At 42.5% G+C, this 18,285-nt stretch overlaps 1 protein-coding gene across 7 annotated transcripts in view; it reads left to right on the top strand.

Moving 5' to 3' along the window:
- Window positions 1-17,704, top strand: part of LOC309370990 (potassium voltage-gated channel subfamily KQT member 1-like) — a 405,888-nt gene extending 388,184 nt beyond the window's left edge. For all 7 annotated transcript variants that reach the window (XM_081913303.1, XM_081913305.1, XM_081913302.1 and 4 more), the window contains one exon: window positions 16,745-17,704. In XM_081913303.1, coding sequence (XP_081769429.1) covers window positions 16,745-16,903 — 159 coding nt within the window. In that variant the 3' untranslated portion in view covers window positions 16,904-17,704. The remainder of the gene's footprint in view (window positions 1-16,744) is intronic.
- The last annotated feature ends 581 nt before the right edge of the window (window positions 17,705-18,285 follow it).

The raw sequence follows: 18,285 nt of genomic DNA, 5'->3' as shown, positions 1-18,285 counted from the left end.
GTGGGCCGGACTATATTTTGGGAGAAAAAATGAACGAATTCCTATGCCCCACAAATAACCCAGAAATGCATTTTAAATAAAAGCATACATTCTACTCATGTAAAAACACACTGATTCCCGGACCGTCTGCAGGCCAGATTTAGAAGGCGATGGGGCCAGATCCAGCAGCCTCCGGGCCTTAGTTTGCCTCCCCATCTATAGCTAAAGTTAGGTAATCTGGAGCTGGACACTCAGTGTTACAGTGGTACCTCGGGTTAAGTACTTAATTCGTTCTGGAGGTCTGTTCTTAACCTGAAACTGTTCTTAACCTGAAGCACCACTTTAGCTAATGGGGCCTCCTGCTGCTGCGCCACTGCCGCCACGCGATTTCTGTTCTCATCCTGAAGCAAAGTTCTTAACCTGAAGCACTATTCCTGGGTTCGCGGAGTGTGTAACCTGAAGCGTATGTAACCTGAAGCGTATGTAACCCGAGGTACCACTGCTTATGGAAAAGCTTTTCATGCTTGGGAGAGAGGCAAACCCAGAAGAGAGGCCTGCTACTGAAGAGTAGGACTCTCCTGAGAGTCTGGTCAGGACAGGGCTGTTTAAGTTCAGCGAAAGTGGGTGGTCTTTAAAGCTATTTTGCTCAGTTGGAGATTATACTGGATTTCTGTAACTTTTACATACAATATGCTTTTCTTAAAATTCTACATTTTTGCTCGGTAAACTTTTTATTTCTTAAATCTGTGTGGTCTCTGCTTATTTTAAACACCCATGTGCTCAGAAGCCACAAAACCACACTACTCAGAGAGGTTTCAAGAGACCCAAGGAAGGTTATTGCATACTCTCCTACATTTCTCTGGTGGAAATAGGGATGTCCTATTCAATGATGATGATGATACCCCGCCCATCTGACTGGGTTGACCCAGCCACTCTGCGAGGCTTCCAACATATATAAAAACACAATTAAACATTAAAAAACTTCCCTATGCAGGGCTGCCTTCAGATATCTTTTAAATGTTGTAGAGTTACTTATCTCCTTTGCTCAGGGGTCACATAACTCCATACCCTCAAACTTTTCTCCAATGAAAATAGGGACATCCTAAGGAAAAGTGCCGGGGATGTGGGTGGCGCTGTGGGTAAAACCTCAGCGCCTAGGGCTTGCCGATCGCATGGTCGGCGGTTCGAATCCCTGTGGCGGGGTGAGCTCCCATCTTTCGGTCCCAGCTCCTGCCCACCTAGCAGTTCGAAAGCACCCTTAAGTGCAAGTAGATAAATAGGTACCACTTTATAGCGGGAAGGTAAGCGGCGTTTCCATGTGCTGCGCTGGTGCCGGCTCGCCAGAGCAGCTTCGTCACACTGGTCACGTGACCTGGAAGTGTCTCCGGACAGCGCTGGCCCCCGGCCTCTAGAGTGAGATGAGCGCACAACTCTAGAGTCGGACACGACTGGCCCATATGGGCAGGGGTACCTTGACCTTTTAAGGAAAAGTGGGGGGACGCTGGTGGCGCTGTGGGTTAAACCACAGAGCCTAGGACTTGCTGATCAGAAGGTCGGCGGTTTGAATCCCCGCGATGGGGTGAGCTCCCGTTGCTTGGTCCCTGCTCCTGCCAACCTAGCAGTTCGAAAGCATGTCAAAGTGCAAGTAGATAAATAGGTACTGCTCCAGCGGGAAGGTAGCAATTTGAAATACAAAATAGCAATTTGAAATACAAACAATATTATTTTTCAGCAACCCAATTGTGAAAATGGTTAGGAGTATGCATTATGGCAAATTTCCTTATTGAAATGCTGGTAATAGCATCCTCCTAAAGCAAGTGGCACTGTGGTCTAAACCAAAGAGTCTAGGGCTTGCTGATCAGAAGGTCGGCGGTTTGAATCCCCGCGATGGGGTGAGCTCCCGTTGCTTGGTCCCTGCTTCTGCCAACCTAGCAGTTCAAAAGCATGTCAAAGTGCAAGTAGATAAATAGGTACTGCTCCAGCGGGAAGGTAAACGGCGTTTCCATGCGCTGCTCTGGTTTGCCAGAAGCGGCTTGGTCATTCGGGCCACATGACCCAAAAACTGTACGCCGGCTCCCTCGGCAAATAATGCGAGATGAGCGCCGCAACCCCAGAGTCAAGCACGACTGGACCTAATGGTCAGGGGTCTTTTTACCTTTACCTTTAAGGAAAAGTGGGATAATCCAGGATCATATTAGAAACTAGGATGGCTTCTGTAAATCCGGGACTGTCCCTGGAAAATAGGGGCACTTGGAGGGTCTATTATTTAGACTGATTTGCAGAAATAATTTCCCCATCAACTGGTTGCAGCAAGTTCTAAAGTGGAGAAAGGAGGGTGCAGACAGATGGGCACACAATGCAGTTGCCAGGTTTCCCTTCCCAGGCCACACAGTATGCTCCTGAGGACAAGGACCTCCCTTTTTTTGCTTATGGTTATATAATTATGAACATTATTACCGTTATTTATAATGAGTTTGACACATTAAGGCAGAAGATTTCTCCCTTCACTCTTTTTTCTAATAGCAGTATTATATACCGTATTTTTTGCCCTATAGGACGCACCGGGCCATAGGACGCACCTAGATTGGGGGGGGGGATAAAGGGGGGAAATTATTATTTTTTCCCCAGGCACGGGGCTGGGCTGGGGGAAGCCCGAGCTTCCCCTGACCCCAGCCCCCAGAACGGGAGCCAGAGCGATGCCGAAGCTGCGCGCACCTTCGCCATCGCTCCTGGAGTTTGCGGGGCTGGGGGAAGCCCGAGCTTCCCCCGCCCCCAGCCCCCAGAAAGGGTCCCAGAGCGCTGGCGAAGGTGAGCGCACCTTCGCCATCACTCCCGGGGCTTGCGGGGCTGGGGGTGGGGGAAGCCCGAGCTTCCCCCAGCCCCCAGAGTGGGTCGGAGAGCGCTGGCGAAGATGAGCGCACCTTCGCCATCGCTCCCGGAGCTTGCGGCGCTGGGGGTGGGGGAAGCCCGAGCTTGCCCCGACCCAGCCCCCAGAACGGGAGCCAGAGCGATGGCAAAGCTGCGTGCAGCTTCGGCATCGCTCTGGGAGCTTGCGCGGCTGGGGGGATAGCTTCCTGAAGCCTGGAGAGGGAGAGGGGTCGGTGCGCACCGGCCCCTCTCGCTCTCCAGGCTTCAGCGAAAGCCTGCATTTGCCCCATAGGATGCACACACATTTCCCTTTCATTTTTGGAGGGGAAAAAGTGTGTCCTATAGGGCGAAAAATACGGTAATTTGCAGAATATCTTCTTTAAAATCCCAACAAAGATTCATTTTTTAAAAAATGAATTTTATGCATGACTAGCGTTAATCTATCAATGGACAATTATTTGTGAAGCCTTTGTAACCAAAAAAGAAGTTGAAGATTTGAAAGCAAATCATCTTAGTGCAACAGACAGCAAATCCTGTCTTCAGAACTAGTGACTTAACAACTTGAAAGGGGGAAAAACATGGTGTTACTAAATCATTCTGATGCTGTTTGACATCATTTATGAATTCAGTTTTCCTGAAATAATTGGACTGAGCTATTAATGAACTGGGGCAATCCATCCACATGTCCATCTAGAGGAGATAAATGAGTTGCAGATTCATAAGTAAGGAGGATCTATAATAGAAAAAGGGGATTCCTAGGACATACCACTTTAGCATCTATCTATGCCATATAAGGTTTCCGGCACATTTGATTTTCCCTATGTCTGTCTTGTATGCCTGCAAATAGCTCTGAAATTTACTTTGGATTATGGAAATGCATTTAAATAACAAACAATCACTAACCACTGGAATTTTATAGTCCTAAAGCTGCACAACTTCCTTTTGCTTAGAAGGAATAGAAAGGGCAAATGAATAACTGATTAAATAGGTCTGATCATTTCATGCAACCCAAAGTTGTATCACTGCATTTTGTTACACTATCCTTGTATTTTGAATTGTTAATGATTAATTCAGCAGTACACATGATGGAAAATCTGTTCCTTGGCACACTGGCCAAGATATCCTAATGGATATATGTATGTAAATTGATAAAGATCTTCTGTGAAAGCAAACTGAAATATCAAGAGTATTATACTAACCACGTCAAACTGATATGTAACACTGAAAAACTAAATAGTTTCTATTATTCTTGGTAGTAGTAATATTATCCTAAACCACTGATTGCAAGTCCTCTCTGTTGGTTAACTCTCCTGCCCACTCAGTCATTTTTCCAAAACAAGTGTTCTGTGAAGAAAAGGGAATGACTGTTGTTAGTTTGCAGTATAGGCATGACCTTAGTGCAGTGGTTTTTGAAATGTTCAACCTTGAAGAAACTATTTCTACATCAGCTAGTCAGCCACAGAATTCTTCACCTACCATGAGCAGTGGCAGACCTGGGGGTCTCAACTTTCAGCGGTGCCCTGTGCAACACCAAAATTCAGCACTCCCGCCTCTCACACTCCATTCTAAATCATAGATACAGCTCTGCGCCCAGGGCAACAGAACCAGTCACACTGCACTAAATCCCCCTCTGCCATGAGCCCCTTGCATATTGCCCTAGTCCATTCTCTAGGGCACACGTTCACTTTACGTAAGCCTCTTGGGCCTCACTGTTGCCCACAGTGACCTGAGAGTTCACATCAGAACACATCTGCACTGTCCCGTGCCTGCATATTGCAGAAAAGATTGGAAGTGATGGAAAGCTTGTCCTCTATTACACCTATTTAGTTAATTATTTAATTGATGTAGAGATGGTATCGGACTCCTAGTAAATTGGCAAAAATCTATAAGTCAGAATCGGTCCTGCTGAAAATGCAAAGGGAAAGAAGGTACTTCAATATATGGTGGTCATGCAAAATAGCAAGAGCTTTCTGGGAATGATTTATAATGAGTTGGGGGGAAATGATAACTTTTGTGAAAAAAACAGAAGCTTTTCTTTTAGGTATAATTGGTGGAGAAGTACCTAGTGAACAGAAGAAAACTTTTTATGTATGCTACCACAGCTGCCTGAATGATTTATGCCCAAAAATGGAAGGAAAAAACAAGAGCCAGTGTGGTGTAGTGGTTAAGAGTGGTAGTCTCGTAATCTGGGGAACCGGGCTCGCGTCTCCGCTCCTCCACCTGCAGCTGCTGGGTGACCCTGAGCTAGTCACTCTTCTCTGAAGTCTCTCAGCCCCACTCACCTCACAGAGTGTTTGTTGTGGGGGAGGAAGGGAAAGGAGATTGTTAGCCGCTTTGAGACTCCTGAAGGGGAGTGAAAGGCGGGATAGCAAATCCAAACTCTTCTTCTTCTTCTGACAAACGAAGATTGGCAATTAAAACTAATGGAGTACACAGAAATGGCAAAACTTACCGGAAAAATAAGAAAACAAGATTAAATACTTTTTAAAACAGAGTGGGGGAAATTTAATACTTATTTGAAGGTACATTGTAAACAAAGTAAAACATCAGCAGGACTGATACGTGCAGCAAGTTAACAAGAGGGAACATAAGGGAAAATTAGTAAATAGACTTTAATTGGATATGCAATAATAAAAAGACATAAAAGAAATAACCATGGAAAGAAGGGGAGGAAAGTCAAAGGGAAAGTACATTGGATTTGTAAAGATTATGTTTTTGTTTAAAATATTTGTAAAATGTGAAAATGAAAAATAAAATTATATAAAAATTATTTAATTGAAAGAACTACTCAGACTAATAAGGGCACAGCAAGAGCACTGTGTGCTAGGAGCCGAATCCTATAATTTATATATATATATTTGAACTAGCATATGCAAATTTCAGTCTTTTTTGGTAATGTTTCCTCTTTTTACCATCCTGTTCATAGTGATTGACCTACAAGGGCTAGTACAGAATTTTTTTAAATGTAAGATCAGAGTCTGGGCCCCCACTGGTCTTGGAGCAGCATATCAGTTCCTCCTCTAGCCGCTGCCCCCCCCCCCATGGCAGACCTGAAAGAGTTGCATCTGCATGTGAAAGAGCTGGTGCTGTGTGTTTCGTGAGTGTGTTTGAGAGATGCCACATGTGTGTGTTTGCTTGCATGTGTGAGATTGCCCCATACATGCATTAATTCTCCACACAAAAAAACCATCTGAAAAAGTCTGAGCTGTTGCTAATTCTAAATCTTTGATTCTGACATGCAACCTCTCACAAAGCTGATTTTAAGTTCTTGAGTGCATTGTTTAAGTAAAGATAAAATCAGCAAATGAAGTATTTAATTATAAAGGAAGGCTTTGTGAGAAAGAGGCAGATGCAGCCGCAAAATGAGTTGTTATGCCAATCTCTAAAAGCCCCTGTGCCCCCAAGGTCCTGTAGATACTAAGCAAACAGTAGTGTTTTGTAACAACTGCAATTTTTAAACATCATGTAATTTTTTTTTGATGACTGAAACACTTCACACCTCAGTATAATTTTCATCTCAGATCCCTTCACAAACTTTTCAAGTTTTAATTAAATCTGCCACATCTTATTGTAAGAAAGCATTTTCTACTCCCACTTTACTGAGCCAAGAGGACAAGCTGGCCATCACTTAAGAGTCACGCAGGATGGAGCTGCTGGTGTTCAATGCCTACTCTAGCACAAAACAAAAAAAATTCCTTCCAGTAGCACCTTAAAAAAAATTTTGTTTTGACTATGGCAGACCAACACAGCTACCTATCTGCTACTCTAGCACAGTGTTTTCCAAAACAATAGCTGACGCTATTTTTTTCTGAAATGAAAAGAAAGGGGGGAATGCTGTTTCTTTCTGTCTCTGACCTTTCCTGCTTTCCAGAAGGCATTCTGGATTCTTGAGCACCTCCCACTGATAAGGAAGGTAGTGCCAGGCTCTTGAATGACCTCTTTAAGCGGAACTGCTTCCCAGATCCCAGGCAGCCCTACCCATGGCAAAGAAGGAAGATCATTGATGAGCTCTTTGTAGGGTTGCCTCTTCAAACATTTTTCCCTATCTTCCTTCATTCTCTCCAAAAATGTCCAAGTTCAGGAGATTGTTTCCCAGTACGGTCGGGGAGAGAAATTATCTGAGGTAGGTGATTATCAAAATAATAATTTCTGGCTTACGTAAATGTATAGGCCTTTTATTTTGGACTGCAGTTAATTGATTAGTTAGATTATTCAATTGAAAACCTTTTGATTGATTAAAAGGGCCCACAATTAATTGAATGTCAGGATTTTTAAAAAATAATAAGTTTAATACCGCTATAAAAACTTTAGTTTTTAGAAGAGGCATTCCCCGTTCTTACACAGAAAGGAATGCCTCTTGCAGGAAGGTGTCTTCTGTGACACACACATCTGGCCATGCAAAACTGAAGAAAGGCCCCTGAAATTGCAGGAGAACTTGGAAAAGCAAACATATTTATTCAGCATCCCATTTTCCAGTGGTCACTTTGGCTTGCCCAAGAGAAGTGAGGGAAGTGAGATATCCCTCCCTTTCCTCTGCCCACTTGCTATTTGGGTGCTGCTACAGAAGCCTAATAAACAGGGCAAGAAGAAAGATGGGAGGAGTTTGGGGTGGATGACATGTTTCTGAATCTGGATTGCCTCAGAGATCAACCAAGCTATTTTCCAACTAATCTGACACAAGCTCAGAGGATTTTGCCCGTCTTCTGCCTCCATGGACATATAACAAATTTAAGACAATACAGACAACCAATTTACCAAGGCTCTTGTTTTATGTGTGTGCAAAGATATGTGGGTCCCATTAGTTATTTTATCAACTAAAGCATATAGGATTGATAAACTAAGGCTTCTTTTATTGAAATGTTGGACATGCTACAAACCCCTGACTCTGGGAATCCTATAATTGAGCACAACCAATGGATTTGTAATTCCAAAACCTACAAGTGCATGCATTAATTTATCATGAAAAATTATCATTTAGACCCAGGCAGAGTTCTGTCTCTTCTCTCTTTCCTCCTCCATTTACCCCCTAATAATAAATAGTAAAATATGAGGAGGAGGAAACAGGATTTGTGTTAATTTAAACAGGAAAGGTTGATGGAAAGCAAAACAAATGAAACTGTTGTCAAAGTAAAGTATGTTCTAGGTCACAAAGGTTCTAACACCTAACCTAAGAATGGGTGGGCATGTTTGGAATAAAGGAAGGGAGGACAGGAAAATGATGGCGTTTCATAGATAAGTTTGGTGGAATGAAAATAAACAAAAATGAATGGGAAATCAAAACAAGATAATCACATGGATTGCTGGTTTATTCCCTCCCTATATGGAAATGAATTATGTGTTTTTAGAGTTCAATATAATTTTAAAAGAACTCTGTTGAAATTTCCCTTCATTTTAATCACTGTTGCTTCCAATAACGTTGCCAATTATGTTGTTATGTTAACTATGTGTCATAGCTGAACCAGTGTAAAATGCCACATTCTAAATCTAAGGCCAGGTTTGAACAGTTAGACCAAGGCACCTTACTCTCAATAATTGCCAGGACAATTTGTCAGGGGACAGCCTGTTTTCTGCTGTTTCAGCACCACAAATACAAATGACAAGAGGAACATTATTGCAGCTACAACTTCAGAAAGGTCAGTGTGGTTCCACTTGGATCTATAAAACATCTTCACCCTGGCCTAGCTCCCTGGCTTAAATCTTGACCAGGCCAATTCCTATTTCTTCTCCAGATCACCAACCCTAACAACCAGCTTCTTAGGTACTGTGGCAGGTAACATTTCTTTTTAAATAGCTTTTTTAAAATAGCTAAAGTACGGGGTACCACGTGCATACCCTGCAACATTCGTCAGATGAAAATAGGGACATTTCTCACTCCCCCTCAAATGACCCTCCGTTACCCTCCATTGTTCGTCATCCCCCCCCCCTGAGCATTTCCACCACCACTACACAAATGGTACACAGCACACATGCCTGAGAAAACCCCCTTAATCCCAGTTTTATTTTATTTTTTGGTAGATTTACAAAAAGGGGGGGGACACCAATTAATAAATTTTAGAGGGGCAATAATAAATAAAGGGGCAAGATTAGATGTGGACACACAAAGCATTCAATTAAAAAAAATCAAAAAATCTATACTTCTTTGTACTCTCCTCTGCTTCCCCCTCCTCCTGCCCAGAGCGGCCCTGCCCTCTGCTTGCCCACCAGAGCTGGCATGTCGTGCAGGGCTGGGCCTTGGTGGTGGCAGCTCCTCCTCCCCCCCCCCCCATTCTCCAGCAGCTGCCAGGAGCTGCCCAGTGGAGGAGGCCAGCAGCTGCCCTGGAGAGACAATGAGATGCTCCCTCCTGGCTGCCCAGGGCAAGCGTCAGCTCCTCTCCTCCTCCTCCCAGAGCTCAGTGGCAGCAGCACTGGTGGGAGAAATGGGGACATTCCAGGATCAAATCAGAAACTGGGATTGCTTTCGTAATTCCTGAATTGTCCCAGGAAAATAGGGACTTTTACATATTGTGTTTTGAGTCTGGTCTACAGTTTAAACAGTTTTGTTTTGCTTTGGGAGACACCCAGAGAACTCCTGTTTTGGGAAGTCCAATAAATGCAGTTAATAAATTAACCTTAGTTACCCAGGATTAAGCGCCACAGAATTCAATAGGACTTTTTTTCTTCTTCATGATTTTTATTGTTTTTAAAACATAACAAACAAAAAATAAAACAGTTTACATCTTATTATCACGGATTCCTTTCTTTGAGACTTCCTTCAACTTCCCCTCAAATCATCCATGCCCTTATTTAACAAATTTACGCAAATCCTAGTTTATATTGACATTATTTTCTCTTTTCATCTTTTTCTCTTTAGACAATATTCCTACTTTTTCACAGAGCCTTTTTGAACCCAACTAGCGTTATCTGACCTTCACTTATATTTTCCAGATACTCCACAAATTTCCCCCAGTCATCAATGAACCTTTAGTCTTTTATATATCTAATTTTCCCCGTCAATCTGTCCATCTCCGCGTAATCTAACAATTTTGCTCTCCATTCCTCAATCGTCGGTATGTTCTGTTGTTTCCAATTTTGAGCTAGTAGGACTCTTGCGGCCGTTGTCGCATATTGAAAGAATTTGCCGTCATTGTTCTTAATATCCCTTCCTGCTAGTCCTAACAGAAAAGCCTCCGGGGTTTTTTCAAAGGTGTATCTTAGTATACTCTTCATTTCATTATAAACACTTTCCCAAAAACCTTTGACCTTTCTGCATTCCCACCACATGTGGAAAAAGGATCCCTCTTTTTCCCTGCATTTCCAGCATTTGTTACAGGTTTTATATATTTTTGCTAACTTTGCAGGTGTTATATACCATTGGTAAAACATCTTCATGAGGTTCTCCTTTAACGTTATACAAGCTGTAAATTTAAGGGTTTTTTTCCAAAGTTTCTCCCATTCTTCGTAGTATATATTATGACCGATGTCCCTTGCCCACTGAATCATCACCGACTTCACTTCCTCATCTATCAGATTCCACTCTAATAGCAGATTGTACATTTTAGAAATGATTTTATAGTCATTGTTTATTATTTCAGTCTGGAATTTGGAATCTTTGTCCGCATATCCTCTCTCTTTAATATCTTGTTTAAACATTTCATTTATTTGGAAATAGTGTAGCCAATCAAATACTTTTTCTTTAACCTGATCGTACGGTTTCAATTTCCATGTCCCCCCTACTTTTATTAACAGTTGTTCATAGGTTATCCAATTGCCTCTCATATTTACCTTTTTCACACTCATAACTTCTAATGGGGATAGCCAGTGTGGTACTTTAGGTTCTAGTAGAAATCTATTCCTCTCCCAAACTTCCATCAAAGGGCCTTTAAAGATGTGGGTTTCGAAACCCTTGTGTTTCCTCTTTCCCTGCCATAAGTACGCATGCCATCCTGCTCTGTTGTCAAATCCCTCCAGATCTAATAGTTCCTTATTTTCCAATTTTATCCACGTTTTCACCCAGCAAAGACACAATGCCTCATAATATAGTTTCAGGTCTGGCAGGGCAAATCCCCCCCTTCCTTTAGCTTCTATTAACAGTTTAAACTTAATTCTTGGTTTTTTGCCCTGCCAGACATATTTTGAGATCTCTCTTTGCCACTCTTTAAATATCTTAGTGCCCTTGATTATCGGTAAGTTCTGGAACAAAAATAATATTCTTGGGAGCACGTTCATCTTGATTAAGGCTATCCTGCCCCAGAATGACAATCTCAGCTTCCCCCACCTCTCAAGGTCCTTCTTTATCTGTTTCCATACCTGCTCATAGTTGTTCTTAAATAAATCTATATTTTTTGGGGTTATCCATATTCCTAGGTATTTCACCTTTTTGGGCACCTCTATTTCTGTTTGTTGTTGTATTTCCTCAATTACCTTCGAGTCCATGTTCTTCACCATTATTTTAGTCTTTCTTTTATTTAATTTGAAGCCCGCCACCTTACCAAATTGTTCAAGTTCTTCCAGTATCTCTTTTATTGAACTCAACGGGTCTTCTGTTGTTATTACTAAATCATCTGCGAACGCCTTGACTTTGTACTCGTTTTTACCAATTATAATCCCTTTTATCTTCTTATTTTGTCTTATTGAATTCAGAAGTACTTCCAATACTATTATAAATAACAGCGGGGAAAGTGGGCAACCCTGTCTTGTTCCTTTCTCTACCATTATTTCTTCTGACACCACGTTGTTTATAATCAATTTAGCCTTTTGCTCCGTATAGATTGCCTTTATTCTGTTAAAGAAATTCGAACCGACCTCCATATATTCTAACTGTTTTAATAAAAAGTCCCAAACTATATTGTCGAATGCTTTCTCTGCATCCACGAACATCAATATAGCTTGCTTTTCGTACCTGGCAGACAAATATTCTATAGTATTTATTATATTTCTAATATTGTCTTTCATTTGCCTGCCAGGCAGAAAGCCCGCCTAATCTCCATGGATATATTCTAACCATATATTTTTAACTCTACTTGCCAGTATCCCTGGAAAGATTTTATAATCAACATTTAGCAATGAAATCGGCCTGTAGTTCTTGACTTGCAGTAGATCTGAATCTTGTTTTGGGATTAAAGTAATGAATGCGTCTTTCCAAGGACTTATTTCCAAGTAGACATGGTTAGACTTGCAGCCTACGGTAGCCATGAAACTAAAAAAACCTGGCTTGTTCATCTTGTTATGTCTTCCCATGACCAGGAACTCTGTGTTGAACCCGTTAAAGTAAGGGAGCCTCATTCCCCTTCATTCATGTAAGGTTCTGTTAGACGACTACGTGTATCCACGGTTACACTTGGTGTTCGTCCTACTGATACTAATTCTGATGCATCTTTGTTGTCATCTGTGGACCTGAGAGCACCTGGCCCCTTCCCAAGCCTCCTTTTTGCTGCTGAGGCAATTTTGGTTTTGTTGCTGGTGATTTTGTAATTTCTTCTGAATTTCTGGAACCTATCTACTCCAACTAAAACATTTCGCTTCTACCTGCTAGGAACCTAAGGTGGCATTCATGTTTAGGAAGAAAACCATAACAACTTGTCCCCATCCATGTGAACTTACTGACCTCCGTGGTCATGAGCCCCCCAGATCCAGAGCCTACCGGTTGCCACTGCCCAGCTAAAAGTTTTGATTCAGTTCTCATATGGACTGTGCCAAGCTTGTGAAACCCTTAGTTCTGTTGCTAACCTGTTGTTTAAATAGAATTTTTAAAAACTGTTTCCCTACAGGGGAAAATAACATGCAATTAAATCGTTAGAACACTGAAAAATACAATTCAAAGAGAACCCAACTTCACACTTTGAAGGGAATCTCAGGGAATGACCGCTCCCCGCTTAAAACGGGGGGCGCCCTTTGCGTGGACGCGTGCAGCCCCTAGATCTGGAGCAGCTCCAACAGCATAGGCTTGGCTCTGCCTTCCCTCAGGTGGGATACCTGGAGGTCTCCGCCTACCTCAGTCAGTTGTCCAATCCCACCTGGGGGAAGCGTTGCCAAAGAGACCAGGCCAGGTAGGGGAGGGATTACCTGCCCACACAATAGAGGGAGGATCTTACCTAGGAATTCTCACTTGGCTCCAGAGCTTCTCCCACCCTACCCACCCTCAGTCAATGTCTTATGTTGCAGGTTAATTTTCCTCACAGGTTTTGCAGGTTAACTTTTCTTCACAGGTATGCGGGCGCTGCTATGTTAAGGTCACTGTTAAAGGGCCGGAAAGGAATTTCCCTGGCAGGTTTCGCCTTTCCTGTAGCAAAACGTCACAATTTTGGCGGTATCAGGCCTTGGGCGGAATCCTTTTGTCCATCTTCCTCTTTGCGGCGGCGATACCAGGGTTCCCCGTTAAAGGGGTTTTCTGAAGGGAGACTTTGACCGTACGCCGAAAGGTCATCATTGCTCTCCCCTGCGGCGGCAGCGTTACGGGGGCGGCTATCTCTGCTTGAACATATGTTCTCCAGAGCCGGCCCATCCCCCCCCCACACTGGATAACCCTGATGCTCCCTAGGTCCCCGTTGTCTTGAGTCGTTATTCCACATGACGAGGGGGGGGACCGCGTGGGATCTGGGGACTCCGCCTGTCCACGCAAAGTTTTCTGAACCATTTTGGGAGGGCTATGAGCTATTTTCAGTCTGTCTGATCCCATTTCTCCACATTTAGTGCTCTTCATGTTGTGCCAAGGAGGGGCAGGTAGGCAGTTCCCCCCCCCCATCAATATGAATCAATACAAATCTGAAGTTCCGCCCCCCCCCAAAGCCTGCCCCCCTCCCCAACAAAAATCCTGGCTACACCCATAGTGCGATCATTTTGTAAATATTGTGTTGAGTCAGTCAGGACTGGTGGAAGCTAAACAAGCTTTTCAAGAAGCTATGTGGCTTTTTCTTTTCTTTTTTAAAGAGAGGAGCAATCCTTTAAATTCTTATTCCAGACTTGCAGTTAGCTTACTATTCAGCAAAATATGTAATTATCTCTGTCTCCATTCTTCTTTGCATTGTTTCAGTTTTCAATCCTATCCCAGGAGGACTTATGTTAAATCTTATCCAACATTGGTCCTTAAATCAAGGGGATGGAGCAGCTCCCCTGTGAGGAAAAGGGAGCAAGCAGTGTGTTGGACTTTTTAGTTTAAGAAAAAGGCAAGTAAGAGATGACATAATAAAAGTTTGTAAAATGATGCAAGGCATAGAGAGTGGGTGGAGGAAAGTTTTCCTCCCTTTCTCATAACACTGGAACTCATGGACATGCAATGAGGCCGGAGGCTGGAAGATTCAGGACAGAGAAAAGAAAATGCATCGTTAAAACTATGGAACTCACTTCCACAGGGGGCCACCAGCCTAGATGGCTTAAAAGAGGATTAGAGGAATTCATAGGGGAGGAGGAGAGGGCTATTGAAAGCTCCTAGCCAACAATGGAGGCAGCAGTGCTTCTGAATACCAGTTGCTGGAACCTGAAGGAGGGAAGACTTCCTCGTGGGCTCAGGTCTTGCTTTCAGGCTTCCCACCGGCATCTGTTGGCTACTGTGAGAACATGGGCTGGAGGGGCCACTGGCCCAATCCAGCAGGTTTTTCTGATGCTCTTTTCTCTGCAAAACAACAAGAAAAATGCCACCCTGCCTGCTCTCTGAAGGGATGAGCTATGAGGGATGTAGTGAGGTAGCCCTACCTAGAATGCATAATAAATTGCTATTAAAGGCACACCAATCCTAACTAATTATTTGGATACATTTCTGGAGAAGATGGCATGCTCAGGTGTCTTCTCCCTCATGGGCTAATTTTTATATGCAGGAAACAAGTGTATATTGAGCTGCCACTATTTTTCTGAGCCAGCTGTTGTTAGATAAGCTCTGCTACAATAAGAAAGGATTCAGTCCAGCATTCGAAGCTTGTTTATGGCTTTACTTGACAATCTGTGCTTGCATGGGCTGTCACTTGGTCAAAGTTAGGCTGACACTGAATATGTTTTTGAAATGTCAACCCTTGGCCTTTGTCCCCCCTGTTTTATGTTCTCCAACCCTACACAGCTGTGTAAGCATCATGCAATGTAGACCCCATGGCCATCTCAGGGGTGGGTTACTTTGAGGCCAATGCCTTGACCCCTGCCAGGTGTTGCTGAGGCCTCCAGGTCCTTGTATTGATGTCACTTCCCTGGGCAGGAAAACAAAGTGGGAAGCACTGTGATAGGAGCAGAGAACTATTGAGCTACTCAAGAGAATTGCACAAAGCTGGAGGGTGTAAAGAGGTAACGTGTAGCAGAACAGGTCTTAGGCAAATCTCTCTCTTTCCTTATGTCACCAGCAGAGAACCTGCAGAATGGGAATGCTGATATTGATACTGATCTTGTATTGCGTTAATGTATGTAAAGCACTTGAGCATGTGTATCACTTCCTCCAATATTGAACACAAATGTTGAGAGCTGATAGGATCAGACCCAAAACAGTCACTGGGAAACAACAGGGGAGGTGCCAGCCTCCAAGGAAACCCCAAGATTTACAAAATCTTTTTTAAAGAAAGTGCTAATGTCCCCAAAACCAATTTGGTGAGAAATGATCATGCTCAACAATCATGGAATGCTGCATGTCAGCTGGAAAGAAAGAACAGAAAATTGTGTGAGAGAGGGGAGACAGGGAGGTATCTAGATGTACAGCAGGGCTTTCCCTTTATTGGGAGAAAAGATGCAACAGCAAATGACCCATTTCAGGTGTTTCCTTGTGGTAACCTGAGAGTTGCTTCTCAGGTACAGGGTTGTTGTGCTAGTCTGCAGCTTTTGCATATGAGCCATGTGTGGCCCAAGTGAAGGCATTTTTTACACATTAGCACACCCAGCCACGTATGTGAGTACCCCAACCCCACTGGCAGCATGAGTCTTTTCTATTCAAACATCACTGTTGTCTGTTGGTGCCAAATGTTCTCCATATGTTTTTGCTTCAAAAGTAGTGATTTGGGGTGACTAACTTGTTTTTTTTAATCTTTTTTTGAAAAAAAATGTTTTAACTGTTTTAGCTGAGTTGATTGACATTCTACACCCTTTCAAAATGTGTTGGGGGTTTATTTAGGTTGTGGTTGTTTTTATTTTGCTTATTTTGTGGTTTTATATTCTGATTTTATCCTGTGAACCACCCTGAGACCTGCAGGTATAGGATGGTATATCAATTCAATAAATAATAATAAACACTGCACACACCACAGAAAAAACTATTCACACTCCCATGCGCTGCTCTGGTTCACCAGAAGTTGCTTAGTCATGCTGGCCACATGACCCGGAAGTTGTCTGTGGAAAAACGCCGGCTCCCTCGGCCAGTAAAGTGAGATGAGCGCCATAACCCCAGAGTCGTCCGCGACAGGACTTAACTGTCAGGGGTCCTTTACCTTTACCTATGTAAGAAATTAGCTACCAAGTGTTCATTTGAAACTATTTGTGTGCTGTCAACCATTGTTTAGCTTGTTAATCATCTGATTTTAAAAATTGATTTATTACATTTAAATAAATACATATCACACCAAAGCCTTATTGTAGAAGTCTTTTGCAATGCCAAATGAAGTATAATTTGATGCTATTCATTGTTAAAAGGGTTTTTAATTTCGCTATAGCAGTAACAAAGCAAAATACCCTCAAGAATCAAGATGTATGCTCATGATTTGCAATCCCACCTATTAAAATGTCTCATCTCTGAGTTCTTACTTGTGCTGCCCAAGAAAGTACATTTTGCTGGTTACAACTAAGGTAATATGCACACTACAACCTAACCTAATGCAAAGTACAGATTTTGAGTGCCCTAACCAATCTACAATTCCAAGGATTTGGGGATAAAAACGGCATTACAGCTGCACTGTAGTATAATCATAGCCCACAACTGCATATGTGGTAAACTATATACTTTCTGTTTTCACAACAGGTCACACAGATTGACCAAAAGCTGAATGACATCCTGAATGCTCTTGAGGCTCAATTTATCAAGCAGCAATCACCAGACTGGACATCATCTTCAGCTACCCCTAGAGCTAGGCGGTTGCGGTCTTCATCAGGCTCACCTCCGCTGAGCCGTAAGATGTGAAAACAACTCAACAGTATTGCACCATCTTTCTCATTCTTTCATAAATAGCTGTAGTTGGTGTTGAGATCCAAGTTTGCAACTGATTAAATGGATCCATGAACAGAAAGAGTAAGACACAAGGCACCTTCCCATATGCCCTTCTTTTAAACCTAACACCTTCCTCATCCTGTCTTCCTTCATTTCATCAAATGGAACCAACAGGATGTGGTGACGCTCAAAAGGAACAGAGGTAAGAAACTTGTTTGAGAGAGAGGCTTCACCAAGAAGTAATATTAGTCAACTCTGTATGTTAGGATGAGTTCATTCCAACAAAAAGAGATGTCAAGGCTTGTCTGGAAACCATCTTCTGACCTGGACATTCTTCCTCTTGTTATTCAGCTGAGGACATTAGCACTCACTGATGAGGGAAATGCACTCTGCACTTGCTCAGAGGCAGTTTCATCTGCTCATGTGTATTCCAGAGTTGATCCACAACATTGAAAACATGCCATAGGCAAGTCCTGGCTCAAACAAAGCCCTGGATTGACAAGCCTTGTTTTCTAGTAGTGAGCTAACTCTGCTACAGTTTTCAAGCAAAGGATCCTAATCTAGTGAATGGTTAAGACATTACCTCAACACAAGACACCAGATTTTTCAGAATATATGTATAAAATGTGTTGAACCATACACATGCATAATATGGCATTACCCAAGAACAGTAGTAGTGTGAATTCCCCTTTAATTTCCCCACTACCTTTCATAGTTTTGAGTTTTCCAGTTGGTTTTCAGTGAGATGAATATACTCCTTTGTGGAAAATTCCTGTTTTCAGGTCTGGAAAACCTTTTGATTAGCAAGTTATTGACAGCCATACTCTGTGTCACCGAGGAAAAATGTGTAACACATCAAGGGAACTAAAGGAAGAACCTATGCTATTATTAGGAAACAGTGTTTGCAATGAGACAGAAACATGTTGAAATGAAGAGCAATGGTGCTTTGAATACAAATATTTTAATACCTGTAAGCTGCACGAATTCCCATTTATAAAGTTAATTTTCATTCCTGACATTTTCTTTCTGCCGATGTTTCTGCCTTCCTACCATCTGGTGTCACATGATTTTTGTAAAGTGGATCCAAATCATTATTCTGTTTCACATGCATATTATTTACAACTGTGCATCTCATTCCACACTCAAAAGACAATGTTGAATTATTATTTTTGCATATTGCATTCACACTAGTATCCAGACTTGTGCTTCATGTTTTTCATTCAAAGGACAGGTCATGGTTTCACGTTGTCTATACAATTGACCCTCATGTTTCAGCCTATTGCCCATCATGTTCCTCCATTTTTAAAAAATCAGCAGTGAAATTCAAACCTGAGTAGATCCAAATTGTAGTTGTG

The sequence above is a fragment of the Podarcis melisellensis genome (genome assembly GCF_964234715.1).
Source record: "Podarcis melisellensis genome assembly, chromosome: 5".
NCBI lineage: Eukaryota > Metazoa > Chordata > Lepidosauria > Squamata > Lacertidae > Podarcis > Podarcis melisellensis.
This window is presented reverse-complemented; position numbering and strand designations above follow the sequence as displayed.